The 25138-nt window shown below is 40.8% G+C and overlaps 2 protein-coding genes across 2 annotated transcripts; one reads left to right on the top strand and one right to left on the bottom strand.

The window, feature by feature from the left end:
* pstpip2 (proline-serine-threonine phosphatase interacting protein 2) lies at positions 1-12279 on the top strand. The gene is made up of 14 exons (XM_084935510.1): positions 1-147; positions 933-1033; positions 2742-2816; positions 4626-4660; positions 4769-4875; positions 4960-5022; positions 5629-5727; positions 6439-6484; positions 6776-6855; positions 6938-7036; positions 8001-8097; positions 8200-8284; positions 9418-9455; positions 10389-12279. The coding sequence occupies exons 1-14, from the start codon at positions 112-114 to the stop codon at positions 10442-10444; spliced, it is 1017 nt and encodes a 338-aa protein (XP_084791636.1). The 5' UTR covers positions 1-111; the 3' UTR covers positions 10445-12279.
* Positions 12280-12380: 101 nt separating this feature from the next.
* Positions 12381-25135, bottom strand: dhx29 (DEAH (Asp-Glu-Ala-His) box polypeptide 29). Its single transcript, XM_084935508.1, has 28 exons — positions 24817-25135; positions 22675-22748; positions 22455-22568; positions 22233-22362; positions 21984-22126; positions 21770-21901; positions 21432-21558; positions 20292-20450; positions 19480-19648; positions 19279-19399; positions 18768-19157; positions 18428-18694; positions 18199-18342; positions 17938-18114; positions 16959-17099; positions 16680-16824; positions 16430-16550; positions 16257-16341; positions 16037-16125; positions 15407-15535; positions 15158-15233; positions 14850-15074; positions 14441-14577; positions 14088-14178; positions 13682-13984; positions 13453-13584; positions 12929-13025; positions 12381-12658 (listed from the first exon to the last, which is right to left on the bottom strand). Exons 1-28 carry the CDS (start codon positions 24965-24967, stop codon positions 12603-12605), a joined length of 4125 nt encoding a protein of 1374 aa, XP_084791634.1. The 5' UTR covers positions 24968-25135; the 3' UTR covers positions 12381-12602.
* Positions 25136-25138: the final 3 nt, after the last annotated feature.

The raw sequence follows: 25138 nt of genomic DNA, 5'->3' as shown, positions 1-25138 counted from the left end.
TGCGCCACTTTGACGGGCTTCGTGTAGCTCTCGCCTGACAGTCGGCACTTTCTCTTACATGGTCAGTGTGTGTTTGCGATAAAGCACCTGTCTGTTGCCTGCTCCATTTACATGATGAAGAACCTTCATTTTAAGGATTTCTTCTGGGTGAGTTTTTTTCTTGTCCTTTTTGTTTGTTTGTCTTTCTATGAAGTTGTGATTGGAATTAGAAACATTTTATTTTTTGATTCAACTTCAGATGGTTTAATTAAAAAATTTTTATTTTTGTATTGTATTAATTATTAGAAGCGGGAATCCTGTTGAGGGATCTAACGTTTGTAAAATAGTATGGAAACAGGAGCATCAAAACTAAGCTATTAAAAACAGTTGATATGAACTGCTGGGGAGTTTTTGATAAGCATTCATGTGTAACCAGACCGATATTTTATCAGATCACGTTTCTCTCTCTGCAGTGTAAATAGTGTAAATGTCATTTCCTTTGGTGGAGTAAAGAGTAAACTTCACAATCCAGCAGATTAGAGAGGAAATACTGAGAGTACCAATAACTTTGCTTCTACGCAACATAAGCAAATATGTGTAGTTAAATTTCACTACAGGATTTTTGCATTGTCTAAGTATGGCCTCATATGGTGTATTTTAAACCAACAAAAAGTCTGTCAAGTTGATTACAAGCTGTTGCCCTCACCTTAACTAAATTACAGAGATGCCTAGTCCCAAACATTAATTAAACTCAGAGTCAATTATTCTGAAGCTACAGTGCTCGTTTATGTCTGTAGGGATGTTTAAACAAGTTTAGCCAGTCTGGCTGTCGTACAGTTAAGACCTGGGTGTGGGAGGAGAGGTAGCAGAGGTACAGCTCTCTGTTTCTTTTAGGATATGTGTTTTGCTGTAAAACTGTCTGCTGTAATACTGTCTGTGCATCTTGCTGACAGAACTCGGACCTGACCTCTACTGTCGGGTATGATGCCATCATTCAGTATCTCAATGATGGCAAGAGGACATGCAAGGAGGTGGAGGATTTTATGAAAGCCAGGTAATGCCGTCATCCTTATATGTAATAATGCACAACTGATGGGATGTTTGGCTCTAACCGAAGTCTGCAAAACTGTGTTCAAGCTTTACATTTACAGGCCAGTTGTTGCCATCGATGTATAACTGACTGCAAGGTAGATAGATGTAGTGCACGTTTTGGCTGCAGGCATGCAATTACGATGAAGAGAGTGAAAAGAAAATAAACTCTGAGAACGACAAGTGTAGTGGAGGAGGACAGCATTTTGAGATTAAGGACAGTACTGGAATACAACGAATAAAGTTGCCTAAAAAAGTAAATTTTTGTTGCTATAATCTAAAACAAAATCAGATGAATACATATTTTGATTATGAATTATATAGTCAGTATAAAAGCTTTTGAGGAACTTTAGAGAGGTTATGGCATGAGTTTTCGATTAGTGAGGATTATTGTGACTTGCATTGTTGTCTTAACAAAGTGGAAACACAAACACGTCCTGCCGTCTTGTAATTTGTGCAAAGGGCACTACTGCAGTTATATGATTAAATACCAGAAAAGTAGTACAATTCTGCTTTCTAAAAATTCTCCAAGGTTAATTCTGCGCACTGGAATGATGTGACGCATCAGGTTTTATAATAGAGACGTATAAACTTTCACATCTAATCATTAATTCCTCTTATAATAATTAATCTGTCCGTGCTCTCCCACACACACATGCGCACAGCAAAAAAACAAAAACACCCCACACATATAAAAGTCCAGTGTGTAGTCAGAAACGTGACCTAGTGAGGTTAACGCTATGAAAAAAGGAGGATATTATGCCACAACACAACTGGACGTTTCCTAATTTGGGACTCAGCATTTTTAAACCGCAGTGGTTTAAAAAATATTTGTGGGGAGATTTACCAAAATAAAAGTAGAGTAAGGAAACACGGTCAGAGTGAGGTGTTTTGTGGGAAACGGCGGCAACAATCGAATTCTTTCAGCTTTCAGTTATGCAAAAGCAAATTCTTCAGGACACCAAAGAGCAGCCACGACAGCCCGCCCTCCACACCAGACCATCTTTGGTGTGGAGGAAGGACTCAGGTCAAACTTAGTGTGAGAACTTCCTGGTTTAGGTTGTTTGAGTCACATGTTTTATGATCTTTTGTAAATGGTGTTAACTATATCTTGATCTGTTGTTGTGTAATTATATTTGAGATGTGTTAGAGTTGCATTTTACTTTAAGTCTCCTATTAGCATTGCTTAGCAAATTAAACAAATTTTAAGTGCTCAGCACTATAGCATGGTCATGCATTTGTATAGTAAAACTGTATTCAGTTGTATATTTATATGTATGTTTTTTAATATTTATCATTGTATAATGCATATTAGAATTGATTAATTATTTTCCATTTACTTCTCCAACATTGCTTAAATGTGCCTGTCAAAACTCTTCAGGGAAAGAACAGACTCCAATTATAACACCACACATGTAAATGTTGTCCTGTCTTTTTTGTATCAGTTAATAATTTAATATGTAAATTTATAACTTCTGAAAAATACTGATAGTGAAGCCTAAGGGATGTATAAATATAAATTTGCGATAAAGCATTACCTTTCAGAGATGTCTAGTATGGGTTTTGCATGTAAATTCATATACAGTCTGTTGGCCTGACTGCTCTGTTTGTTGGCTGAATCTTTGCATGTATGCTTTACGCTGCCCTCACTCTCAATTGGTTGTTTCTTTCAGGGCATCAGTTGAGGAGAAGTATGCCAAAGAACTCCTTAGTTTGTCCAAGAAGGTGTGTGGACACAGTGAGATGAAGTAAGCGACCTCTGTGTTGATATGCTGTTATTATGTGCTTGGCCTGCTGTATTTACAGGAAGCCTCACCCCTTCTAATGCATGAGTGTGTTTCTGCAGTACTGACACAGTACCTTATAGTCTGGACTCAAGCGTAGTGCAGAAAGTAAGGTCAAAGAAAACAATGAGTCTAGTCACCAAAGGTTCTTGTTGTTGTTCTCAGTCTGTTTCACAAGTTGAATTTCGAAATTAAGTTTGAACTTCTGTAAAATTGACGGTTTGGTTCTTAATGTTGATTTAGTCAGATTTTATATGACACCACTACCACGATCTTTTATTAGCAAGCCTAGTTCCTGTTTAATGAGTGCTCGCACTCATTATAGGAAGGAACGACTTAGCTACATAATTTACTTCTTGAAATCATAGTGCATTATCGATAGACTCATCTTTTAAAGATGTCCTATCAAAGGAGTTACTTGAACTGCATTAAAGGCATTTTTCATCCATGTTTTTACAGCAACCTTGAGATCAGTTAGAACGAGACAGAATCGATGTGCTGTCAGGTTGTACTTTCATTGTTCTGATAGTTATTTACAGCATTTCAGTTGATTTATTCTAGACAAATGAATTGGTGTTGTTTTTTTTAAGAGTCAGACAGAACTGTCTTTCATTAGTAGTTCTGTCTGACTGAACATTTTATTTAGAGTCAGACAGAACTGTCTGACTCATATTTCTATAATTAAAATAGTAAAGATGTCGCTGATTCAGAGGCCTGCCAACCAGTTTCACTTTAGGGGGTGAAAAGGAAGAACTCTATAGAAAAAAATGTTATTCTTATTTGGCAAGTGAAAAATAACAAATTATAACTTTTTAGACAGAATACACAATTCATAAGACTATTTTAAGACCAGTCATATCACAAACTACGACTGGTATCAAATTACATGTATTGTGTATTTAAAAGTAATTCATTTAACTTAGTAATTCTTTTAGAAAACCTCCACAAGACTTTTCCTTCCTCTTTTAAAATGTGAACATTTTATTTTCTCAGGTTTGCTTGCTTGTTTGCACCATAGATTGTGACAATTTAAATCCTTGTGCGTAGCTTATTTAGTTCTTCTTCTTCTTTTTTGGAGTCAAACGTAACTATATTTGGACAAGAAGATGGTATGCTAAATTATCAGCTAAATGCTACATCTCTGCTAGCAAGATGCACCAATAGACTATGTGGGTGCATTGGACAGACACGCATACATTTAGATTAGCGACATCAAGTTTGTTTTAGTTGCATGTTTAAAACAAAAGTAATAATAGAAAAGAGCAGGTTGTCTTTAGGAGGACCTCAAAGACCTAGAGGTATAAAGACATCTGTGATATATTGTGAAGCTGATCCACAGAGGGCTTTAAAAACGAATAAACAATATTTAAATAAATCCTGTATTTCAGAGTCAATTCAATTGTACTGTCAACTGAATTAAAACAGGACTGATGTTTTATCTTTATGTTAACTTGAGAAACTCAGAGTTGCAGTGTTTTCTACACAAGACATGATAGAGCTGCGGATGAGTGTTTCTAAGTACTGCCGAGGTTCTTCATTGGGCTGTCAAGTGTGTAGCTAGTATCATCTATGTAAAAGTGAATATTGTTTTTATCAAAGCTAGAGCCACAGGGTGACATGCATAATGAGAAAAGAAGAGGTCCTAAAATGGATCCTTGAGGAATGCCATATTTGATAAACCATTGATCATAGTCCAGGATGCATGATTTGTATTTGCAAGCTCCAACACCAAAAATTCAATGTGCAGAATAATGTCTTCTTCTGCTTTTTCAGCACATTAAAGAGATCCCTGGACATGTTGAAATTACGTAAGCACTTTTTTTCATACCTTAATCATGCCTGATTCCTTAATTACCCTAATCCTTGACTATAAAATCTATGATGACTGCAATCTGAAGTATGCTTTCGCCCTGCAGAGACTGAACAAGTGAGTCTGTCACATTTACAACTCGCCCAAAACATGAGGGAGGAGGCCAAGAAACTGGAAGACTTCAAAGAAAAGCAGAAAGAAGCTAGGAAAAAGGTTTTTATTCACATTGCAATTCACTGAGATGTTGAAGGCATTCAGGTAATATATTAATGATGACACTGAACTTTGTCATTTTAGGTAGAACAACAAATGGATGCTCTCCACAAACAGAGGTCCTCACAGTACAAAAAGACAATGGATGTAAGTAAAAATAAAAATCTTCAAAGACCAACCAGAACTGATGACTTTTCTGCAAGAACAGTTTTGCTCCTTTCAATTGTGATAACAAAAACAATAGTTTGATATAATTAGTTTGTGGATTCAGTCACATGAAGTAGCTGCGGTGATTGGTCTGCAAAACCAAAGTCAAAAATACTTCTTTATTCAAATTTTAAGGTTCAAAAGCTGCAGTCCTAAGCTCGTGTTCTGTCCCGTGTTTAGTAAAATGAAAACCAGAAGTATTTAAACAATGTGGCCCCAAGCAGATCTCCCATTGGTGAGTCACGTAAGACGAGTTTCAATTGTGTTGTGAAAATGCCGCTCTTATCCTTTTGCTGTTCTTCCTCTTTGGTGGGGGAAGTTGTGTTTACCAGTCTGGGAAGTGAAGAGCGGGGCAGCATTTAAAACCATTAAAATATTTTCCAAAAGTAGAAGTGCTTATCATCTCTGTGACAATAGAAATCAGATGGTGGCACCAAAAGACATGGTCTCTATAGACTGACTTTATTTATATATTTGTGGAATTTCTTTTTTTCACCAAAGTGTCAAAATACACTATTAAAGTACCTACTGTGGTTTTGTCTCAAGTCAAAGAAGACTTATGACCAGAAGTGTCGAGACAAAGAAGAAGCGGATCAGAACGTGAACCGAAACACCAACACCAACAACACCAAGCACATGGAAAAGGTACTGTGACAACAGCAGTCACCCGCACTGATCAGTATCTAATGTGATATAAATGAATGAAAGGATAAATGCTAAAGGCATTATATCATTTATTGGCCCCAGTTTTGGACTTTGAACCTTGAAATCTCCTTGAACTCTTACACATATATATGTACTTGTATTTGCTGCTATGACTTTCACTTATTTAAATCACTGGTCACAATTTCAAGAGGCTTTATTATTTTTTGAGTTGCTGAGACATCAATTGGAGTAAAAGTCTGTGTGTGAAACATAGTACAATAAAGCATTCTATGTGTGAGTGGGAGGGGGTAGTTGTGGCTTGTGGTAAATAAACGCCTTGAGCCTTCAGGGTAGAAACGAGCCGTGTAAGTCCCAACCATTTACCACTGGAGTGCTTATTTCCGTTTTAGAGGTGTTGTTGTTAATGCCCATTTTTAAGGTGTCAGCAAAACATATAACTGTACTTCAGAAAGCCTCAGTACTTAACAAGGAAGATGCAGACTGATGAACACGTGGTTGCAAATGAAACATTAGTGTTTAGTGAGAAAATGATACCCTTACTGGTTCTGACCCTCAGACTTCTGTTTATTATATCAGCTCATTGGTACAAAAAAAGTGGCAGACTGAAACAGGAATAATGTCTGTATGACCTTCAGTAGAGGGCTTTTCTCATTTTTAATATCTCATTCCTCCTTTTTTGTCATCTTTCAGCTCTACGCAAAAGCACAGCAGGCAAAACAGAACGCAGAAGAAGCAGGTAAGAAAGCAAACAACAGCAGGACGGAATGACTTAGCCTTTCAGTAACCCATTCACACACACTGTGATGATGCTGGCATCTTGGTCACGTCACCCCTGTGTGCTTAACTTCAATATGGCAACATCTTCATAGTGACCATGCTGGCATGGAGAGATTAAGTTTAGCATTACACTATAGTGCCAGTGTATAGTCTCACATAACTGGAAGCATAGCTGAACGTGGCTTAAATATTCTCAGTTAATGCGCTGAGTTTGCTCATTTGTACTTTTTATACTCTCTTCCATTTACAGACAGGTTATACCAGCAGAATGTCACTACACTGGGAAAGATTAGAGATGACTGGATAAAGGAGCATATCAAAGCCTGTGAGGTGAGACAACAACCTTCAAGTTCTAACAAAAGCACACATTATGGAAATGGGCCGAGTGATTTTGTTTTTGTTGTCCCCTTAGATGTTTGAGAAGCAGTCAGTGGAGCGGATCAACTTTCTGAGAAACACAGTCTGGACTCACCTCAACCAGTTATCCCAGCAATGTGTGACCAGTGACGAGGTAAAGTTTCCAGTTGCCACGATCACTATAATCAGTATTTTTATATAAAGAGCGGGTCGAATGGTGGGAAATATCAGGAAGGTTGGTCATAAGGCCACTTTAGCGTCTCATTGTTTTGATTCTACAGCTTGTGACTTCGCTGTCTTGGCTTTAGCCCACTGGTTTTATTAACCTCGAAGCCAACAACTGTTTTCAGCTATACTACTTGGTCACACATTATAATATGACCCAAGAAAGGGGGGAATTCCCTGAACCGTTTTGTTCTGGACACTCCTGTTCTTTCAAAAGGATTGTACAGGAAAGCAGTGACTCCTTTCCTGTAAAATACCTGGAAGTTTGGCAAGATTAATCCACTGATGTATAATACAGTATACATCTTCCAATGTATGGAAAAATATTGATTGAATTTCCGCAAAATTTACAAGAAATTATGCAACACTAAATGACCTATCTATCCATCCATCCATCCATCCATCCATCAGTCCATCCATCCATCAGTCCATTCTCTTGGACTTATCCAATTCAGGATCACTGGAGCATATTCCAGCTATTATAGGGCGAGACACGGAACACCCTGAACAAGCCGCCAGCACTTAAGCAGTATTTATACTCCAAAATACCCCAAATTTAGGCTGCACTTTAGTATCACAGCTGCACTACTTAAATTTAACCATTAAAATGACTCATTATGTACTTATTTCTTCCTTGTTGTAAAAGACATGACATAATCCGTTATCTGCTTATACGGATGCGCTAATTTTAGTATCTGCATAAGCACAGACATTTGACACATTATATTTATACAGTCAGTTTTGCATTTATACCATGTCTGCTCTCTGTATGTGTAAAAAACACAGTTATTTGCGGTTTAAGGTTCTTGGGCAACTTCATATATTTATATCTTTGTTGTGAGTTGCTTGGACTCTGAGCTTGTTTTACTGTCTTTTTTTGCATGTTCGCATAGCTCTATGAGGAAGTGAGGAAGTCACTAGAGCAGTGTGACATCCAGGAAGATATTGAACATTTTATAAACCTCAGACAGACTGGTGATAAACCACCAGGTAGGACTCAACGACAGCACTGTATTTAAAGAGCTTCTTATCTAACAGCACAGTCTCATGAGTTACTAAAATGTCACCAATTTCCATCTTCCTCTCTAACAGTTCCAGTTGTGTATGAGAACTTCTATAGTGGTCAGAGATCTCCAACTGGAGCACCACCCTTTCGAATGCCTCCACCAGTCAACAGGTATGAAAGAGAAGGATTCCAGCAAAGGGTGCCGCCTGCCTCCTAACAGCATGGGAAATAATTATGTGATCCTCTGCTGAATTTGTTTGCTCACTTAAAATTTGTGGTAGTAACTTTAATGGAGAGAGACACATTATCAACAGGCAAACATGACTTAGTGGAGACGTTTCTTGTAGTTGGTCATCACTCTCTAAATCTAAATCTAAAGCAGCTCAAAGCTTCAGCTTCCTCCAAAGATTTCCTGTAGGATTGAGGTGGTTACCTCTTTATGGCCTTAAGTTTAGGATCACTGTCACGCTGGAATCCATCCACAGCCTTCAGTGTTCTGGCTGAGGGAAGGAGGTTCTTGTCCAAGGTTTTTCGGTACATGGTCGCATTCATTGGCTCCTCAATGAGGTGAAGTCATTGTGTACCCTAAGCAGGAAAACAGCCTCAAAGCATGTTTCTACATCAGTGCTTGACTGTGGGGATGGTGTTCTCTGGGACAGGCCTCTACATGTGTCTTCTCCAACAGAGAGACTTTGCACTGTAAGATCTCAATCATTACAGCGTAGTGTGTAACTAGTGGTTTTCTTGGTGATTGCCTTCAGATCGTTAACAAGCTTCTCCCACTTAGTTTTGGGCCGATCCACCACCTTGCTCGTCATCATCCTCACCCCATGAGGCAAGATCTTGGATGGAGTTTCAGAGCGAGGGCGACTCACTAAGCTGCTTGCTGTTGGTGTTGTAGCCCATTCCAGCCTTGTGCAGGTCTACAGTCTTGTCCCTGATGTCCTTTGGCAGATCTTTGGTCTTGGTCATGGTGGTGGGGAGATTGGAATGGAATAAAACTGATTCTCATAAGTAGTTGAGATCAGGATTATCTGTAGTTGACTGATTAGTTGGTTGCTTGGTTGTAATCTGTATGCCACATTGACACACAGTGCGGTTTTTTTTGGCTTTTTGGTTGATATTCTGCATCTCTCCATAAAAATGAGAAACTTTTCATTTCTTTGGAAGTGAGCAAACTTACAAATTCAGCAGGGGATCAAATAGTTATCTCTCTCACGCTGAAACCTGTTTTGCTACACGTGCAGAGCATTGTTGGGACACCTCTGATTCTTTGCTTTTTTTTGCTCATATTCACTTTGCAGGAGGGGACCATTACCTCTGCCAACACAGAACAGTAATGGTATGTTTGCTTTATTTGTATTTAAATACAGTGCACTATCAAAGTAGACTACCAACCCTCAAAATTATCTACTGTCCAGAGACCCCAAAGGTCCCAGGTTCACTCATCATGTGAGCCTATGTACATTGATTTGTTTCAGTTACTGAAAGTACTCCAAGCTCCAGTCAACAAATATTTAATATAAAATTATCGAATGTTGTTCTTTTTGTGTGATCACAGCCAAACTTAAATTCAGAGCATACGGTCACAGAAATTGGAGTCCAAGCAAGCATTCAGAAATTGTTAAACAGTTTTCCAAACTGTTGCCAGTTGTACTGGTTGAGTTCCTGGGGAAATAATGAAAATTGCACCATCAGTCATTTTTACAAGCATAATATATATTTTTTTAAATAGTTAAAAGCCCAATGAAAGGTCTTGTTTTATTAAGCACACAGTCGGTTGTCTCGACAACATCTACATTCCTAAAAATTGAGGCCTGCATAGTGAATCTTTAGGGTTTTTGTTTTGGAATACCTAAATGTGGTCACATTGTGGGCACAGTTTACCTGCTGCAGTGTTCATCGGGCAGCACAACAGCTTCACAGGCCACAGCTTTTACATCAAAGTGCCAAACCAGCCAGTTAAGACATCTGCTTTAGTGTGGCATAAATGTAGGGCCAAGCCTGCATTCCAGTCACATTTTACTTTGAGTAGAGCATGCTTAGTCAGCACTGAAATTAGAACTTTGACCTTGTGTTGTTGTGTAGCTTCCACACAGAAAACTGTAGGTCATAATAACCAGGAAATCATACTGGTATCTTCCAAGCTTGTTCTATTTGCATTTTATGTATTTGTGAATGTTTGAAACTGAATATTTGTGTATTTCCTTTGATCCATGCTTCTGCTTTTTACACTTAAACGTTAAATGTTTTTTAATGTTTGCTTTTATTGCAGATGATTCGCACTACTCAACAGTGGAGGACGCAGGCTACAGTGTTATCCAGTACTAGCACACATATCTGCAGGAGGAATTACTGCACACACTGTGGACTGTTCTTTGTGTCAAACCTCAGGGTTACTTTGTACTTCTCCTCACTTCCTCTTTTATGATTTCCTGTAAAAGGAAGGTCATACCAGAGAGGAAAACGTGTGTTATAAATGCACATAGAGTTTCAGGTTTAAGTAATAGTGAACATTTTATTTTGGAGTACTTGATTCTGTTTTTAAAATTAGAACAGACTTAAATGGTGATGCTTTTGCAGTACGTTAGTGATAAACATCTACAGCTGTAGGGGCTCATTGTGCTGACAGACAGCCTTTTAATGTGTTGGTGTCATGCAAGGTTCTTTCTTCTACATGACTACGTCACATTTTACTTTTAGTCATTTAAAAAAAAATAGTCTATTCATATTTCAAACACAATAAGATCCTGTGTAATCTAGGTTTCATTTCCCCTTGAGTATGAAAGTGTCACATCAGCTGACAGGTATACGAGAAAGCCTCATGCACACACAGTAGACACACCCTAGTCAAGTGCAACCTGCACCCAACACTTTTTCAGACAAGGGTTAAAGGTTTTATGCTCTGAACCAACATTCCTGTAATTAAAATGTGTGTGATGATGATTGATAATATATTTCTGAATATTGGAGGAGGACTGTAAGAGTTTCACTGTGTTTTTGTTTTTTTTCTTCTGCCCATATTAACGACTTTTTGTAGCAAAAAGTAAATAGATAGCATTTGATTCTGCGACCGATCTGCTGTTGTTTTTTTGTTAAAAACATTGTTCTTCACTGCACTTCTTGACACATTTTTATTCATTAAACAGTGTTTTTACAATACTGTACAAAAATCTTCAGACACCCCTCATTCCTTTAAATTTAATAAGTGCAACAATTTATTTAAACGTGTGCAAACAAACATGGAAATAAAGCGTACAATTCTAATGAGTTTGAAAGCCAATAGTACGATCGCATTTATTCAACAAGCCTGAACTCTCAAAATTGCTTCTAATTTCTTTAAGTAGTCTACAGGAATAGTTCTCCAGGCTTCTTGAAGGACATTCAAAGCTCTTCTTCAAATGTTCACTGCCTTTTGTTCGGTTCTCTCTCAGGATGATCCCACACTGCTTCAGTAATGTTGAGATACAGGCTCTGGGGAGGCCAATCCATGACTGTTAGTGGGCATTTTTATGTCCAGGCATGCTTTTACTTCAGTGGCAGTGTGTTTAGGATCACGTGGTTGTGTTTGTCATGCTAAGAGATGAAGCTATTGCTGTCACACTCTTTATGTAGTATTGCGTTATTTATTGAAATCTGACTGTACTTTTCTACATTTTTAATCCTGTCAATTTTTGCATTTTTTTTAAACAATGGTTAAAAGATGCAGCTCCAATGATGACAGACCCTCAACTGTGATATACAGGTGGTTGTAGGCACCTCTCTCATCTTGATTCCAGTTTTTGTGCAGTTTGGCACACCTCAGCCTTTTCTCCCCATTTCCTTCCTTAAGAATGACTTCTTGACAGCCACCAAGACCATTCCTGATGGGGCTTTGGCAAACAGTAGATAAATCATCTGAAGATCCCTCTCTTGTCTCCTGTGTCAGCTCTTTGGATCTTGTCGTATTTTAAGGACATGACTCTCAGATACTGTTAATCTGCTGTAGATAGTTTTTATACCTGCAACTTCTTTTGTCCTCCTTTGTACAGTTTTCTATATATGCCAAGTTTTCAGCAAATAGCTCTTTGGGTTCAAAAACACTATTTTATGCCTGTTAATCTGTGTTTTCTTTGGCATTTTTGTAGATTCAACTACAGAAATGAGAGGTGGCTCAAGGCTTTTCCACAGCACTGTAAATTGAGGCTCTTTCTGATCCCTGTGTTTATACAGGTTGTATGTTAGCTATAATATTTTCCCATGATCATCATCCATGACAAAATAACCATTTCAAATATAAAACAAATCAGCTTTATTTTATTTGTGGTCTTGTTTGCCTTTTTTCGTACATTTCAACATGACTTTATGCATCTCAAATTGTACAGTCCTCCTCAATGTGAGTAAAGAGTTCCTGGGAAGGGTCACTTCCTCTGTCCACTGGCTGCTACGCATTGTAACGGTGTTTATTCTGCATACTGGAGTGGGGTTCAGATCCTCAGTTGGTTTGTTGTTACGCAGCATACTCTGACTTGATCAGATCCAGAATTATCCGGATTGTCGCCTCACCTACATCAAGAACACTGAGTTAGATCTGTCTGTATGTAGCTCGGATAAGCGATTAAACAATTAAATGTTTCCAGAGCAGCTTGGGCACAATTTTAGTCACTGCTAGTTTAATTCCATTTCCACACAGCAATATGTGAAGAAAACTCAAATGAAAAGACAAAATTCAACAATACACTTGTCTGTATCTCAGTATAACGACTCATTTCCTATGTACTATGTACATTATGTGGTGACAAAGACATTTTTTGGTGATAGAATGTGTCGGTTTACCCTCCAAATTCATCCTTGGGTTCTCCAGCTTCCTTTCAAGCAAAGAGTCCATCAACCTTCTCAAGTGTTTGAAGATCACACCGATCCGTACAGGAGCCTTTTAACGAGAGCGACACAAAGAGAACTTAATTCTGCAGCACTTTTCAGTAACACAGTTTAGATCAGCAGATCAAAACTGCTGGAAAATAACAAACTGAGGCAACAGTTCACACAATCTCACCAAAATTAGACAAAAGCTTGCAAAAGCAGAAATTGAGAACAGGCGGGCAGCATTTTTCTATTTCTACTTTTGCAGATGGTAGGGTCAAAATTTGGTGCGAACAACACCAAAGCATGGTGGTGATGTGATGGTGTGGAGGATATTTAGTACCATCAGTGTACCATCTTCTGTTGAACATACCATGTCACAAAACTCAAATCATCAAACTGGTTTCTTGAACATGACAATGAGTTCACTCTACTCAAATTGCCTTAAATGGAAGCTATATTAAACTAATCCTAAAGTAATCCCCATGACCTCTGACCTGGAAATGAATCCATCCATCCAAGGTGATGAGCCTCTCTCTGTGCTGAACATCAATGTCGCCTCCAAACAGCAGCATGGGGAAAGGAGAAATCAGAGTGGTGTCTCGAAGGTAGATCTTAGTGTATTTCACCTGCGGATAAAAAAAACAAACATGTTTTTAACACAAGTGTGAATCACCGATAAGGCCTTCGCACACGTGTGCACACACACACACTCTTCATCCATACCTTCTCCTGGTACAGCAGCCAGCCGTGCGTCTGCAGGTTGCGGTTAACAGAGGAAAAGTGGACCTGAGCCTTGCCCTGAGGCGTCTCCACTGTGCAGGCCACGCACTCAAGCACGTCCACAGAAGGGGTACATAAAACCCGGGCCACGTTGTCATAGAGTCCAGCAGTCAGCACAGCATTCAGGACAGAGATCTGCTGCTTGGACATAGAGGCCGCCTGCAGCTTTAAGCTGGAGGAGGACGAGGAGCGAGACGACCAGAAACCCACCTGCTCCATCATCTTCATCAGCTCGCGCTTCACATCCTGCAGGGAAGATGGAGTCAGCGACATGGAATTAGCTGGAAGAAGAAAAACTAATCCTAATAAAAAATGAAGTAATGAACGTGCAGTGGACTCGAATCTTTACCTCTATTGTAATGAGAGCCGTTCGATTAAGAAAATGTTTCCTACAGTAGGACATTTCTCCTCTCAAGCCGTCAGTCTGTGAGTTCTTCCACCTGAAAGTATGATGATGGACACAAGTAAGTAACAAATAGCCTCCCTGAATGTCCTGACTTTTATCGTAATGGGCCTCCTGGCTTCTTTTCAGGCTGCTCTTTTAATAGATGTAGAATGTCTCCTGATTACTCACAACCACAAAGAAATCTAAAATAATGCATATCTAATGTTACTGTCAAAGAAAGGAAATGATTCCCAAACATTTCCTCTAATAAAATGATTAAACCCACGCCTTTTTAAAATCTTCAGACTGGTTCGTACCCCAGGTATGCGTTGTAGATAGTCAGGTGATCGGAGTTGGCTATTGCCAGTGCAGCTTTGGCCAGGTTAGCTTCTTCTTTTCTATTCATTGGTGTGAAGAAAGGAGACTTCTCTGTGATGGCTGCCGCGATGATTGCCTGAAACAAGTCTCTAGTTAATATTAGTTGGAAGATATCAAACAAAACAGTTCAACCTGACACATATGTGTCATATCCCGTATAAGTCACTTGGATGAGTGACGAAACGTTTCTCCCACTGAAAACGCTACGTCCAGATGAACAGAATCACCTTTTGGAGATTTATTTACCTGGATGATTGAAAATGCATCAAGACGTTTTAAAACAGTTCAACAAAACAAGATGTTAGCCTCACACGCTTGGAACCAACCACACAGCACAGTTAGACTTACTATGGGCTCCAGGCAGCCCAGGATGGCTCCGTAGATGAGCATCTTGCCAATCTTCACGTTGACCGGCAGGCTCGCCAAATGGTGTCCAAGAGGGGTGAGGATGTGATCATCAGGGTGACACGCTCCGATCTTCCTCAGCAGGTTTACAGCATTGCTGACCGACTGGGGCTGAGGAGCATCCAGGGCGCGGCTCAGAAAGTCCTCCGGGGAGCCGTACTGACATTTCTACCGGACAGGAGGAAGAGGAGTCAAGTGATTTCCCCGTGTGGGAATTGTTGTTTCTGTGTGAATCAGAACGGTGTAGATACCATGATATGGAGACAAAGCTCCTCAAGTGGGACCCGCAGAATCTCTGGAATGGAGTAATCCATGAAGATATCAAACCTAAATTTAGGAGGGTGTTTAAAAAAAAAGAGCACAACAAAATTAGCACATGACCTAAAACTGGAAAGGTTTTGCTTACTGTCTTTTCTGCTGAATGATATAAGGAAGTATTTCTTGCTTTCTGGACTTGGTTCCATCCAGCTCTCTGCATTAGTGGACGATGAGCTTCATACCTGTATTTTGGATAGAGCCTGAAGCAGAAGCCATTTCTGACACGTCCTGCTCTTCCCTGCCTCTGGAGGGCGCTGGCTTTGGAAATAAACGTTTCCACCAGGGAACTCATCTGGCTGCTCTCGTGATACCTGTAAGATGACGACAGAGTGGAGTTATGTCTATGCATGTAACACACAAGCAGGTACTTATTATTCATGTTTGTGTCATCTTTTCCTAAAAATTCCTAAATGACATGATACAATAAAATCTGGTTTGGGGTAATTTTTTTATTTATTATCTAGTGCCACGTGGTCAAAAACTGTCCAATATCTTTATTGTCTTCCCACTAATAAAAAGACAACCAAACTCCAACAAAGTTGGGACTCTGTGTAAAATTTAAATAAAAAACAGAATTCAAGGATCTGCAAATCTCATATTTGACCGTATAAAAGATTTCAAATGTTGGTACATTTCTCCAATTTAAACATTTGTTTTCTCTGTTCTATTGTGAATAAAATTGTGGCTTTATGGGATTTGTAAATCATTACATTCTTTTTGTGATTTTTTTACATTTTGCACAACTTTCCAACTTTTGTGGATTTGAACATACTGGACAAGATCCATTTCTGTTGCCGTTCTTGAGGTCTTACTTATTTTCTTTGGTCTTCCCAGTGTCGATGACGAACACAACATCAGGAATCGTCACACCTGTCTCGGCAATGTTAGTCGACAACACTATCTAAAAGTGACACAAAGCAGAGACAGGATTTTTGTTCTGTTTAACACATGGAAGGATCAGTTATGATGTGAAATACAATTCGCGTAATATTTCCTTGACTGTTTCTATGATTGTAGAACATTTTGAAGTACCTTTCTAACCCCACTAGGGGGCACTGTAAAGGCAGCGGCCTGATCCTTCGACGAGAGGGTCGAGTGTAGAGCAACAATCCGGTACCTTCAAGACAGACAAACGTGACAGTGAGGCAGGGGGAAAGTTTGTGTCACCGCTTCTTTTAGATTACTGATCAGTGCGTGCACGCCACCTGGTTTTATCCCGAAACCTCTTGTCTGAGGACAGCAGGTCGAACAGCTGCTGGATATGAGCCAAACCTGGCAGGAACACGAGAATGGCTCCATCCACATCCACAAACTGTGGAGCTTTGTCTGGCAGCGGCACCAACAGCAAAACAGGACAAATTTTTAAAAAACAAACCAAAAAACCCCCCCCAGATATTTCATATTTAATATAGAGAACATGAATGAATCTGTGACAAATGCTGCCAGTTTGTGTACCTAGGTAGTCTATGAGGTCAACAAGCAAGTCCATGTTGATCTTATTAGGGTTCATATACTGCAGCACATGTCGGGTCCTGCTGCTGAAGTGGTCGAGGTCAGGACCCAGGTCCCAGCCCGAGGACGAGTCCCTCACTATCACTTCCTGGAACAATGGGGAGCACACTGATGAGCTCATACTTAGGAATAATTTACAGGACAGTGACAGTCCACTCTTGTTTCAGAGTCCTGGTGAGGCATAACAGGACAAGACAAAATGGTAAGGAGAGCCGACATTACCTGGTGCTGCAAAGTCTTGCCACCTTTTTGTGTGACAGAGATTGTCACTTCCTCTTCTTCTTCAAGAATTTTCTGGCTGTACTCTGAGTCCTTTTCTAAGACGTATCCCGTCTGCTCCACTATGTCCTCCAAATGAAACACCTGAAGGAATAAACAAAGACACACACATTGTTGAAAATGTTTAAGCTTCTTGGCCTTATCCTTGCTCCCTAGTTTCATTCATGGTGGCCAGAAACAAATACAGGTCATCCCTGATATTCAGCGTTATTTGCAGTTCTATCATTTTGGGCTTTCTACGAAGGATGGCTAGCCTCTCCCTTAGATTTAGGGTGAGGAGTTCACTCATTCAAGAGTAAAACCGCTACTCGTTAACATTGAAAGGAGCAAGTTGAGGTAGTTCAGGCATCTGATTAGGATGAGATGTTCCAGGAATGTTCTAGCAGGAGGATGCTCCGGGGTAGACCCAGGACACGTTAATTAATTCAGTGTTTATCTGGGGACCCGGACACAGATAAGTGGAAGAAAATGGATGGATGGATAATTTTATTTAGAGTAGCCTCATTCCCAGTAACCCTGGATTTGGAGCAGCGCCTCAATTAATCGTCAGTAGCAAGCCAATTTAGCTCCTCCTCCCTTAAGTTATCTTTTTTCCAATTGGCTCCCCCTTGTAAACAAACGTTTTAGAGCAGCAGGTGAGTGGGACTGAAATGTTAAGGATATCCACTCTCGCTGACATTAAACGGAGACAAGAGTAGAAAAAAATCTTTGAAAGCCTCAAGATTTACAGCAACTAAAAGTTTAGAGATACTCTGGTCATGCCTGAGGTCAGAAATGACAGACAACAGAATAACAGGAAGGATAGGCTAACAAGACAACTTCATAACTTACTGACTTAAAAAAGAAAAGTCCTCCAGTGCTTATACCCCTGGAGTCCACGGTTGGATGCTGAATGAAAACAAACTAGTAAAGCTTGTCTTACCTCCACTGGGAAGGTCCTGCCAGGAATGCTGATCACTGGGCAGCGGTTGAAGTAGTTGGAGAACTTGTCACAGTCCACCGTGGCACTCATGAGGATCAGCTGCAGATCAGATCTCTTCATCACAACATCCTTTAGGATGGTTAGCAGGAAGTCTGACTGGACACTGCGCTCATGGACCTGAGAGGATGGAGTTTAATATACTGAATTAGAAGAAGAAGGAGGAGGATGAGAAGAAATGCATCCATAGCTGTAAGTAAGTACCTCGTCTACGATGATGTGAGTGAGAGAGGTGAGGTGCCGGTCGTGCTGTAGCTTCCTCAGCAGAACTCCAGTGGTACAGTACAGCAGGCGCGTCCAGTCTCCGGACTGATTCTCCATCCGGATCTGGTACCCGCACAATGACGACTAAATTCAAGATGAAACGGGGTCAGTACGGCAGGCTACGGTGTGATAAACATGTAGAAAGAAAGAAAAAAAGAAGCATTTTCACCTTTGACCCTGGTCCATCCTCACAGCCTAGCTCCTGGCTGACTCTGCACGCCAGACTCATGGCAGATATTCTGCGTGGCTGAGTCACCACGATGTTGCAGGGCTGTGCCGCTGTTCCCCCGGTCAACAGGTCCTCCAGGAGGAACTGAGGAATCTGAGTGCTCTTCCCACTACCAGTCTCGCCGGCCACCACCACCACAGGGTGGCGCTGCAAAGCCTCAAGGACTCGATGTCGGTGCTGAAAGACGGGAAGCTGCTCTCGCTCTGCCTTGAAGGTGGGACGCACGTTTAATAACACGGCTTCATTCAGTGCAAACGTGGAGAAGTTCAAGCGTATTTACCTGCAGTTTGCGGGCGAGCGGTGACTTCTTCAGCTTTAATAAGAGCTCTCTGGCTGCCTCCAGATCAGCTACCTCCCTCCTCCCACCTCTTTTCTCACTCTTGTCCTCCTGCTCTTGTCTTCTCTCCCCGATATCGAGACCGGCCAAATTCTCCCATGATTCTTCTGGCTCTTCATCACCATCTGCGCTCGATGCATGCTTCCCTTGGGACTGAGACTCTTGCCGTTGGCTCTGGTTCTGCTGCTGTTTGAGTCTGGTCAGCAGGCGGGAGATGAACTGGTCTCGAGGTTTGTTGGCAGCAGTGCGGCTCTCCTCCTCTTGCTGCTGCTCGCTGTCTCTCCACTCCAGCCACACATCTCTGTAGGTTGGAGGAAGCAGCTGGTGCACCGACTTTGTGAGAGAATAACAGGGGAGAGAATTCACTGCGCGCACATAAGACGAATAAAACAAAGCCAAAATGTAGCAGGCCAAACCCCTAAAACTACTGCATCATGTACGCTGTGACTGTTACCTGTCCTTTAACCAGGTTGTAGAGTGCCAGAGTGGCTCCCAGATGTTGAGCTTGCATGCTGTCCTCTGTCAGGATGGTGGGACAAACTTCCAGAACATCATCTGGCCTCTGAACACGCACTCTGAGGCAAAGACATCACTTGGAATACGTGAAACAGCCAAGTACGTGAACCAAAAACCAGAAGCACGGAGACACACTCACTTGCATCTCCAGTATCTGCCGCAAGCAACCTTATGAAAAGCAGGCGGCGGGCTTTTTGGCAGGTTCTTTCGGACCCAGTCAATAAGGAACTGTTTGGGAGACTTTCCAGTCCAGCTGCGAGCCGTGTAGTCAAAGTTGCGGATGTCCTTGGGCTCATTCTTCTTCACAACTGCAAGAAAGAAAAGTAAGAAAAGGTCAGATTTTCAAAGGGATCTTACAGTGCACATTTTAATGCTTGTCCTTATTTACAGTAAATCAGCTGATGCGTTGATTAAACGCGCTGGATGCTGATTAAACGTGGCAACAATGACTTCTTTCAGACTGCAGATGAAATGATCAGTTGCACTAAGGTCCAGTATAAGATAAAGAAGGATTATTATGAACCATCAATCCTGCAAAGCTACACTATTAGCACATAAGTGAAAAAAAGTAAACTGGGCATAATAGGTCCCCTTTGAATAACGTGTAAAAAATGTTTCCACTTCTGTGCACCTTTGTGAACAACATAAACATCCTACATGTTTCTACCTTACACAAATGAAGGACATTTTCCCTCAACGTCTTTGACCACCTGTGCAGATTATTACGATTCACCCAAACCATGAGCAGAGATCATCATTGAGGACAAACTCACATTTACATGTTATTCAGTTTTGTGAATGGATTTTCTTAAATCCATAAAGCATGCTTTTGCAGTTGCAGTTGCACACAATTTCCTGAACTGTGACATTCCCTAAAGCTACTGTACGATGCATAAAACACGCACAGCCTCTATTATGTGTCAGTTTGGCTCACAAAGTGTACCCGTGTACCTTTCTCGGCCGGCGGGTCCTTCTCAGCTTGTTCAAATAAACTAAAGCCGAGCTCTTCTTTGTCCTCCTTCGCAGGAAGTATTTTCTTTTCTTTTTGAGGGGTGTCCACCACTTTTATGGCTGGATTGAACATAGGGTGGGACTCCAGCTGCTTCATTTCTAGAAAATAAAAACACCATGTTCAATTTTAAAAAATCTTAAATATCCCCACAGGAAACAGTATACACTCACAGGCCACTTCATTAGGTACACCCGTTCAACTGCTTTCTTAACACAAACATGTCATCAACCAATCACATGGCAGTAATTCAAACATGGTCAAAACACCTTCCTGGAGTTCAAACCGAGCATGTTGGTACCATCTGATCATTCAGATTGCTCATGTGCACAACCACCTTCAGGGCTTACAGAGAATGATCTGAAAAACTGAAAGGATCCAGTGTGAAGCAGGCCTCTGCGTGAAAATGCCATGTTGATGCCAAAGGTCAGAGGTCAGTGTAGAATGGCCAGAAACTGCTCTGTGCTGATAGAAATACAAGAGTACCTCAAACAGACACTTGTTACAACCAAGGTATGCAGAAGATCATCTGATCAACTTTGAAGCAGATGGACTACAGCAGTGGAAGACCACACCAGATTCCACTCCTGTCACCTAATTATCACCCAGCCTAATAAGTCTTGACTTCTTCTGCTACATTCGGATGGTAGGCTCAGAATTTGGAGTAAACAGCATAAAAGCATGGATCCATCCTGCCTTGTGTCAGTGATTCAGGCTGGTGATGGTAATAGCGTGGGGATAATTTCTTGCTACACTTTGAGCCCTGTGGTACCATTTAAGCATCATTTAAACACCACATGTTGTCCATCCCTTTATGACCACAGTGTGCGCATCTTGTGATGGAAGCTTCCTGCAGCAACTGTGTGATGCTGTCATATCAATATGGATAAAATGTCTGGGGAATGTTTCCAGCACCTGGCTGAATATATGCCACGAAGAAGGCAGCTCTGGATGCAAAAGGGGTCCAACCTGATACAAGCAAACTGTACCTAATGAAGTGGCCTGTGAGTGTATGTAAACGCTTTCTTTTGCAAAATGAGTTTACAGCTTTGTCTTAGTTTTATGTACACGCGCACACACACCTTGCAGTATGATGCGTATCCTGTCCTGTGCCATCCTCTGCCCCGCCTTGTCTGCTTTGGTCTTGGCAGCAGCTGCCATTTCTTTAGCGTCAAACAGCTGAGCAGTCAGTATCAAATACCTGTCATTCTACACAGCAAAAAAGAATACAGACATAGTAATGAAAAATCAACTTCCTAAATGACATTTACTTCAAAAGACGATCACATTTTTAACATCATACAAAGGCTGGTAAGAAAATCTCATAGCCTTAGTTTAACATTTTGGAATATGTGTCTGTTTTCTCTTATAATTGTAAATAAAGAGAATCTCAGAATTCAGTGGCTCTGATTGTACTTACTGGATCAAACTTCTCTTCCAGTTCAGGATTGCATGTCTTCTTCCCACCTTCCTCCTCTTCCTCTTCACTGCTTTGTTCTGCATACCTTAAGATCCAATCCTTCATGCTGGCAGCTTCATCCTTCTCTGTGGCCTGCCAAGCACCACACACACACACTTAGAAACTATTTGACAGAACACCTCTTTTTCGTCGAACACACCCTCTCTGTACAAACCTTGGTGATCTCTCTGCGGGTGGTGTTGTTTGACACTTTAGGGCTCTGAGCTGCAGGTTTCTGCTGGACTGGAGGCTGAAATCGAGGCCGGTTCTTCTGACTCTCCTCCTGCATCTGCTGGCTAAAACCATCTGGCAGCTCCTCTAACAAAACAGATCATAAATCCAGAAAGTTACTCTTCTACCTTTAAGGACTCCCACGATGATGATGACGATAATGATGTTTGGATGCCTGCTGATGCCGTATTACCATCTTTAAGGTTGAGGCAGAGCCAGTCGAGAGCAGAATGGAGATCTCCTCCGTACAGGATGCTACTCTTCATCGCCTCTTCAATGTGCTCCCTTTTAAAGTTAAACTTCTGTAGAGCTGTGTACAGGTCCTGAAAGCACATCAGGAGAAAAACAGCAGGGATGAAAAACACTAAAACTCAGTGTGGGTCAGCTAGAAGGAACCAAAGTGTTTTGTATTTACCAGCAACTTCTTGCTTGTAAGTCTTCCTGATATGGGCCCCTTGTCGCCATTCTCCTGTCTGAACTCATTGATCAATTTGATAATCTTCTTCTCCAGGTCAGCTTGGATAGCAACCTTTATTGAAAGGTAAAAATCACACCCAGTGTTATAATAATACAAGTTGGGTTTTTTTTTAAACATGAAAGCTACTTGACACAATATAATAAGATTTTTGACTTACTTTAAGAATGGACTTATCGGAGACCCCACCAGTGTCCACCTGGGCGGTGTTGGTAAGACTGTAGGTCTTCGGAGCTGGAGTGAGGACAGACAGAGCAACAAACAGACACCACTGCGTCAGACTTCAAGTTAATCCACTATTCATGTTTAAAATAAATAAATAAACCATGTCACTGATTTACTAACATGTTTATTGTTTTACAGGCTGGAAAATATCCCCCAAAATACCCTGAAAACACTGTTTCATCCTCCAATATGTTTGTTACCTATCAGTTACCTTATCCAAGATAATATTGATTTTATTTTTTTGGCACGGCCCCCAGACCCTATCGTTTTACAGCATACCTCACATTATCTTAAAAAAAAAAAAACAAAAACAAAAAAGGTAACTTGAACCTCAAGAGAATTAAAAAACTATATATTTATATTATTAATTACAGTAAAACTTGTGGTCTTACAGGTCAAGTTTTTTATTTATTTATTTATTTTTTTACATATTTACCTCAAGAAAAGGGCAAAAGTTTTTTTCTTTCTTTTTTGGACAATTTGGAGCAGCTGCAGGAGTGTCTGTAAAAGCATATTTTGAAGAAAGTGGAGCTCGGCCCTTTACCTGCGAAGCTGATGGGGCAGGTCAGGTTTCTTTTGCTTTGTTAAGTTTTGTTTTATTGTGCCCACCATGGTACATTTCCTCCTGAGAAGTTCTTGTCCAAGATCAGAGATGGTAAAGAAACTGTCATAGGTGATACTGTGTCCCCGCAGTTCAGTAGTCAAATCAAGGACTAGATGTTTTCCTTTGTTTTTTTAACCACTCGCCGGTTTGCCTTTCGAAATCCTCCAGTCATCTTTGATTCCATGCACAGCTGGTTTTTGCATCCCTCACATTATGTCGTATTTACCTGACTTGCTGGGCATGTATTGCCAGAAGGAGTATTTTCAATGGAAAGTTGAAAAACGTTCATCTTACGTCACCTCTGGCCCTGGTCTGAGCATCAGACAAAGGAGCTGCACCCATCTCTCCCAGACATCCTTGATGGGAGCAAGCTTGTCAGCATCCTAAAGACTATCAGCAGTCTCATTGCAGGATCTCAACACTTCAACAAGAACACCAGTGCAGGCATCCAGTTATTCCTCATCACTGCCATTCTAAATGTCACCACGGACTTCTTTTTCATTCAAGATCAGATGCATCTTTGTCCTCCTGTTGATAATCTATACTGTTCTCTGCCTCATCTTCAGTAAAGACATGATCCAGAGCTTTGCTTATTGCAAAAACCTTCTTATTTTTGCATGCTGCAAACTGGAGATGTGTATTTTGCCAGGCACCGACTAAACTGAGTTGGTCTGTATACATCTGTCCATTTCCATCCGGATGACCGTTTCAGGGAAGCAGTGGGGATAAAGGGGGCTGTTTGTTCAGGGAAGGAGACAAACAGTTAAAGAGAGAAGCCCCTAACTCCTCTCTGACTGTGTTAGTGAGCTCACAGTGTGTTTATGATTTCCGTTTTGGGACTAATTATTGTTTTATTGTCTTATATTATAACTGCGTTGAAACCGACCCCAACAACACAAAGGTCATAATTTTCGCCAGAACTTTTTGTAATTTAGTGAAATTAAATTTTCTTTTGTTTTGTTTAAACAGAGATTCCGACAAAGTCAAAAAGGCTTCATGTAATAAGCCAATTTAAAAGGCACTTTTATGCTTTTAAAATCTAAAAATGGATCAGTGTCGATCCCAACACAAGAGGAAGGTAAAGTGCTTGATGATTTAGTGGACCGCCTCTATGTGATTAAGAGACTGAAATAATGTTGTGCATGATTCTCATCTTATGTGTTTTGCCACAAATGGTTCTTTAACTTCATTTGGAAACAGCATATTCCATGAATATTAATTACAAGGCACTACATGCATGACATTATGATTGGGAGCTGAGCCCCCCTAAAAGTTTTAACCTAGAATCGCCCCTGTTGATGTTAAAAAAAAGTAAATCCAGTAATAGTACAGGAAAATATGTGTGATTAACCCATGTCATGCTCCATATTTCTGCCTGCTAAATTCATACTAAAATCTTATTAATTGGAGTGAAAATACAGTGCAAACGCCTTAACCGTGGAGTGAAATGTTCACGCTGTGAGTGATTTTCACCTTTAGATTTGCTGTCTTTAGCCGGCTTGCTGGTGGCTGCCTGTTTCCTCGGCTCCTCGGCCACTCCATTCCCCGCTGCAGCCCCACCGCTCCGGCTCGGTGCGGCCGGAGCACTTGCTTGCGGTGGCGATTTCTTCTTCTTCCCCCCCATTAGGTCATCCAAACGCTACCCGCTTTTGAGTCCTTTATGTGCCTGAGTGATGGGAAGACATCGGCGAATTGCCGGACAGATGTAAAGATATCAAATCAAGAGCGAACCTGAGAAAACGTTTTCTCCCCTTTTGCCCCGCACGGTTGCCGTAGCGGAAGTATTACCCGAAAA

This window comes from Perissodus microlepis, chromosome 7 (genome assembly GCF_051167445.1).
Source record: "Perissodus microlepis isolate ML-2025 ecotype Zambia chromosome 7, ASM5116744v1, whole genome shotgun sequence".
NCBI classification, from domain to species: domain Eukaryota; kingdom Metazoa; phylum Chordata; class Actinopteri; order Cichliformes; family Cichlidae; genus Perissodus; species Perissodus microlepis.
The sequence above is the reverse complement of the archived record's forward strand: the minus strand, read 5'-3'. Positions and strand labels throughout refer to the sequence as shown.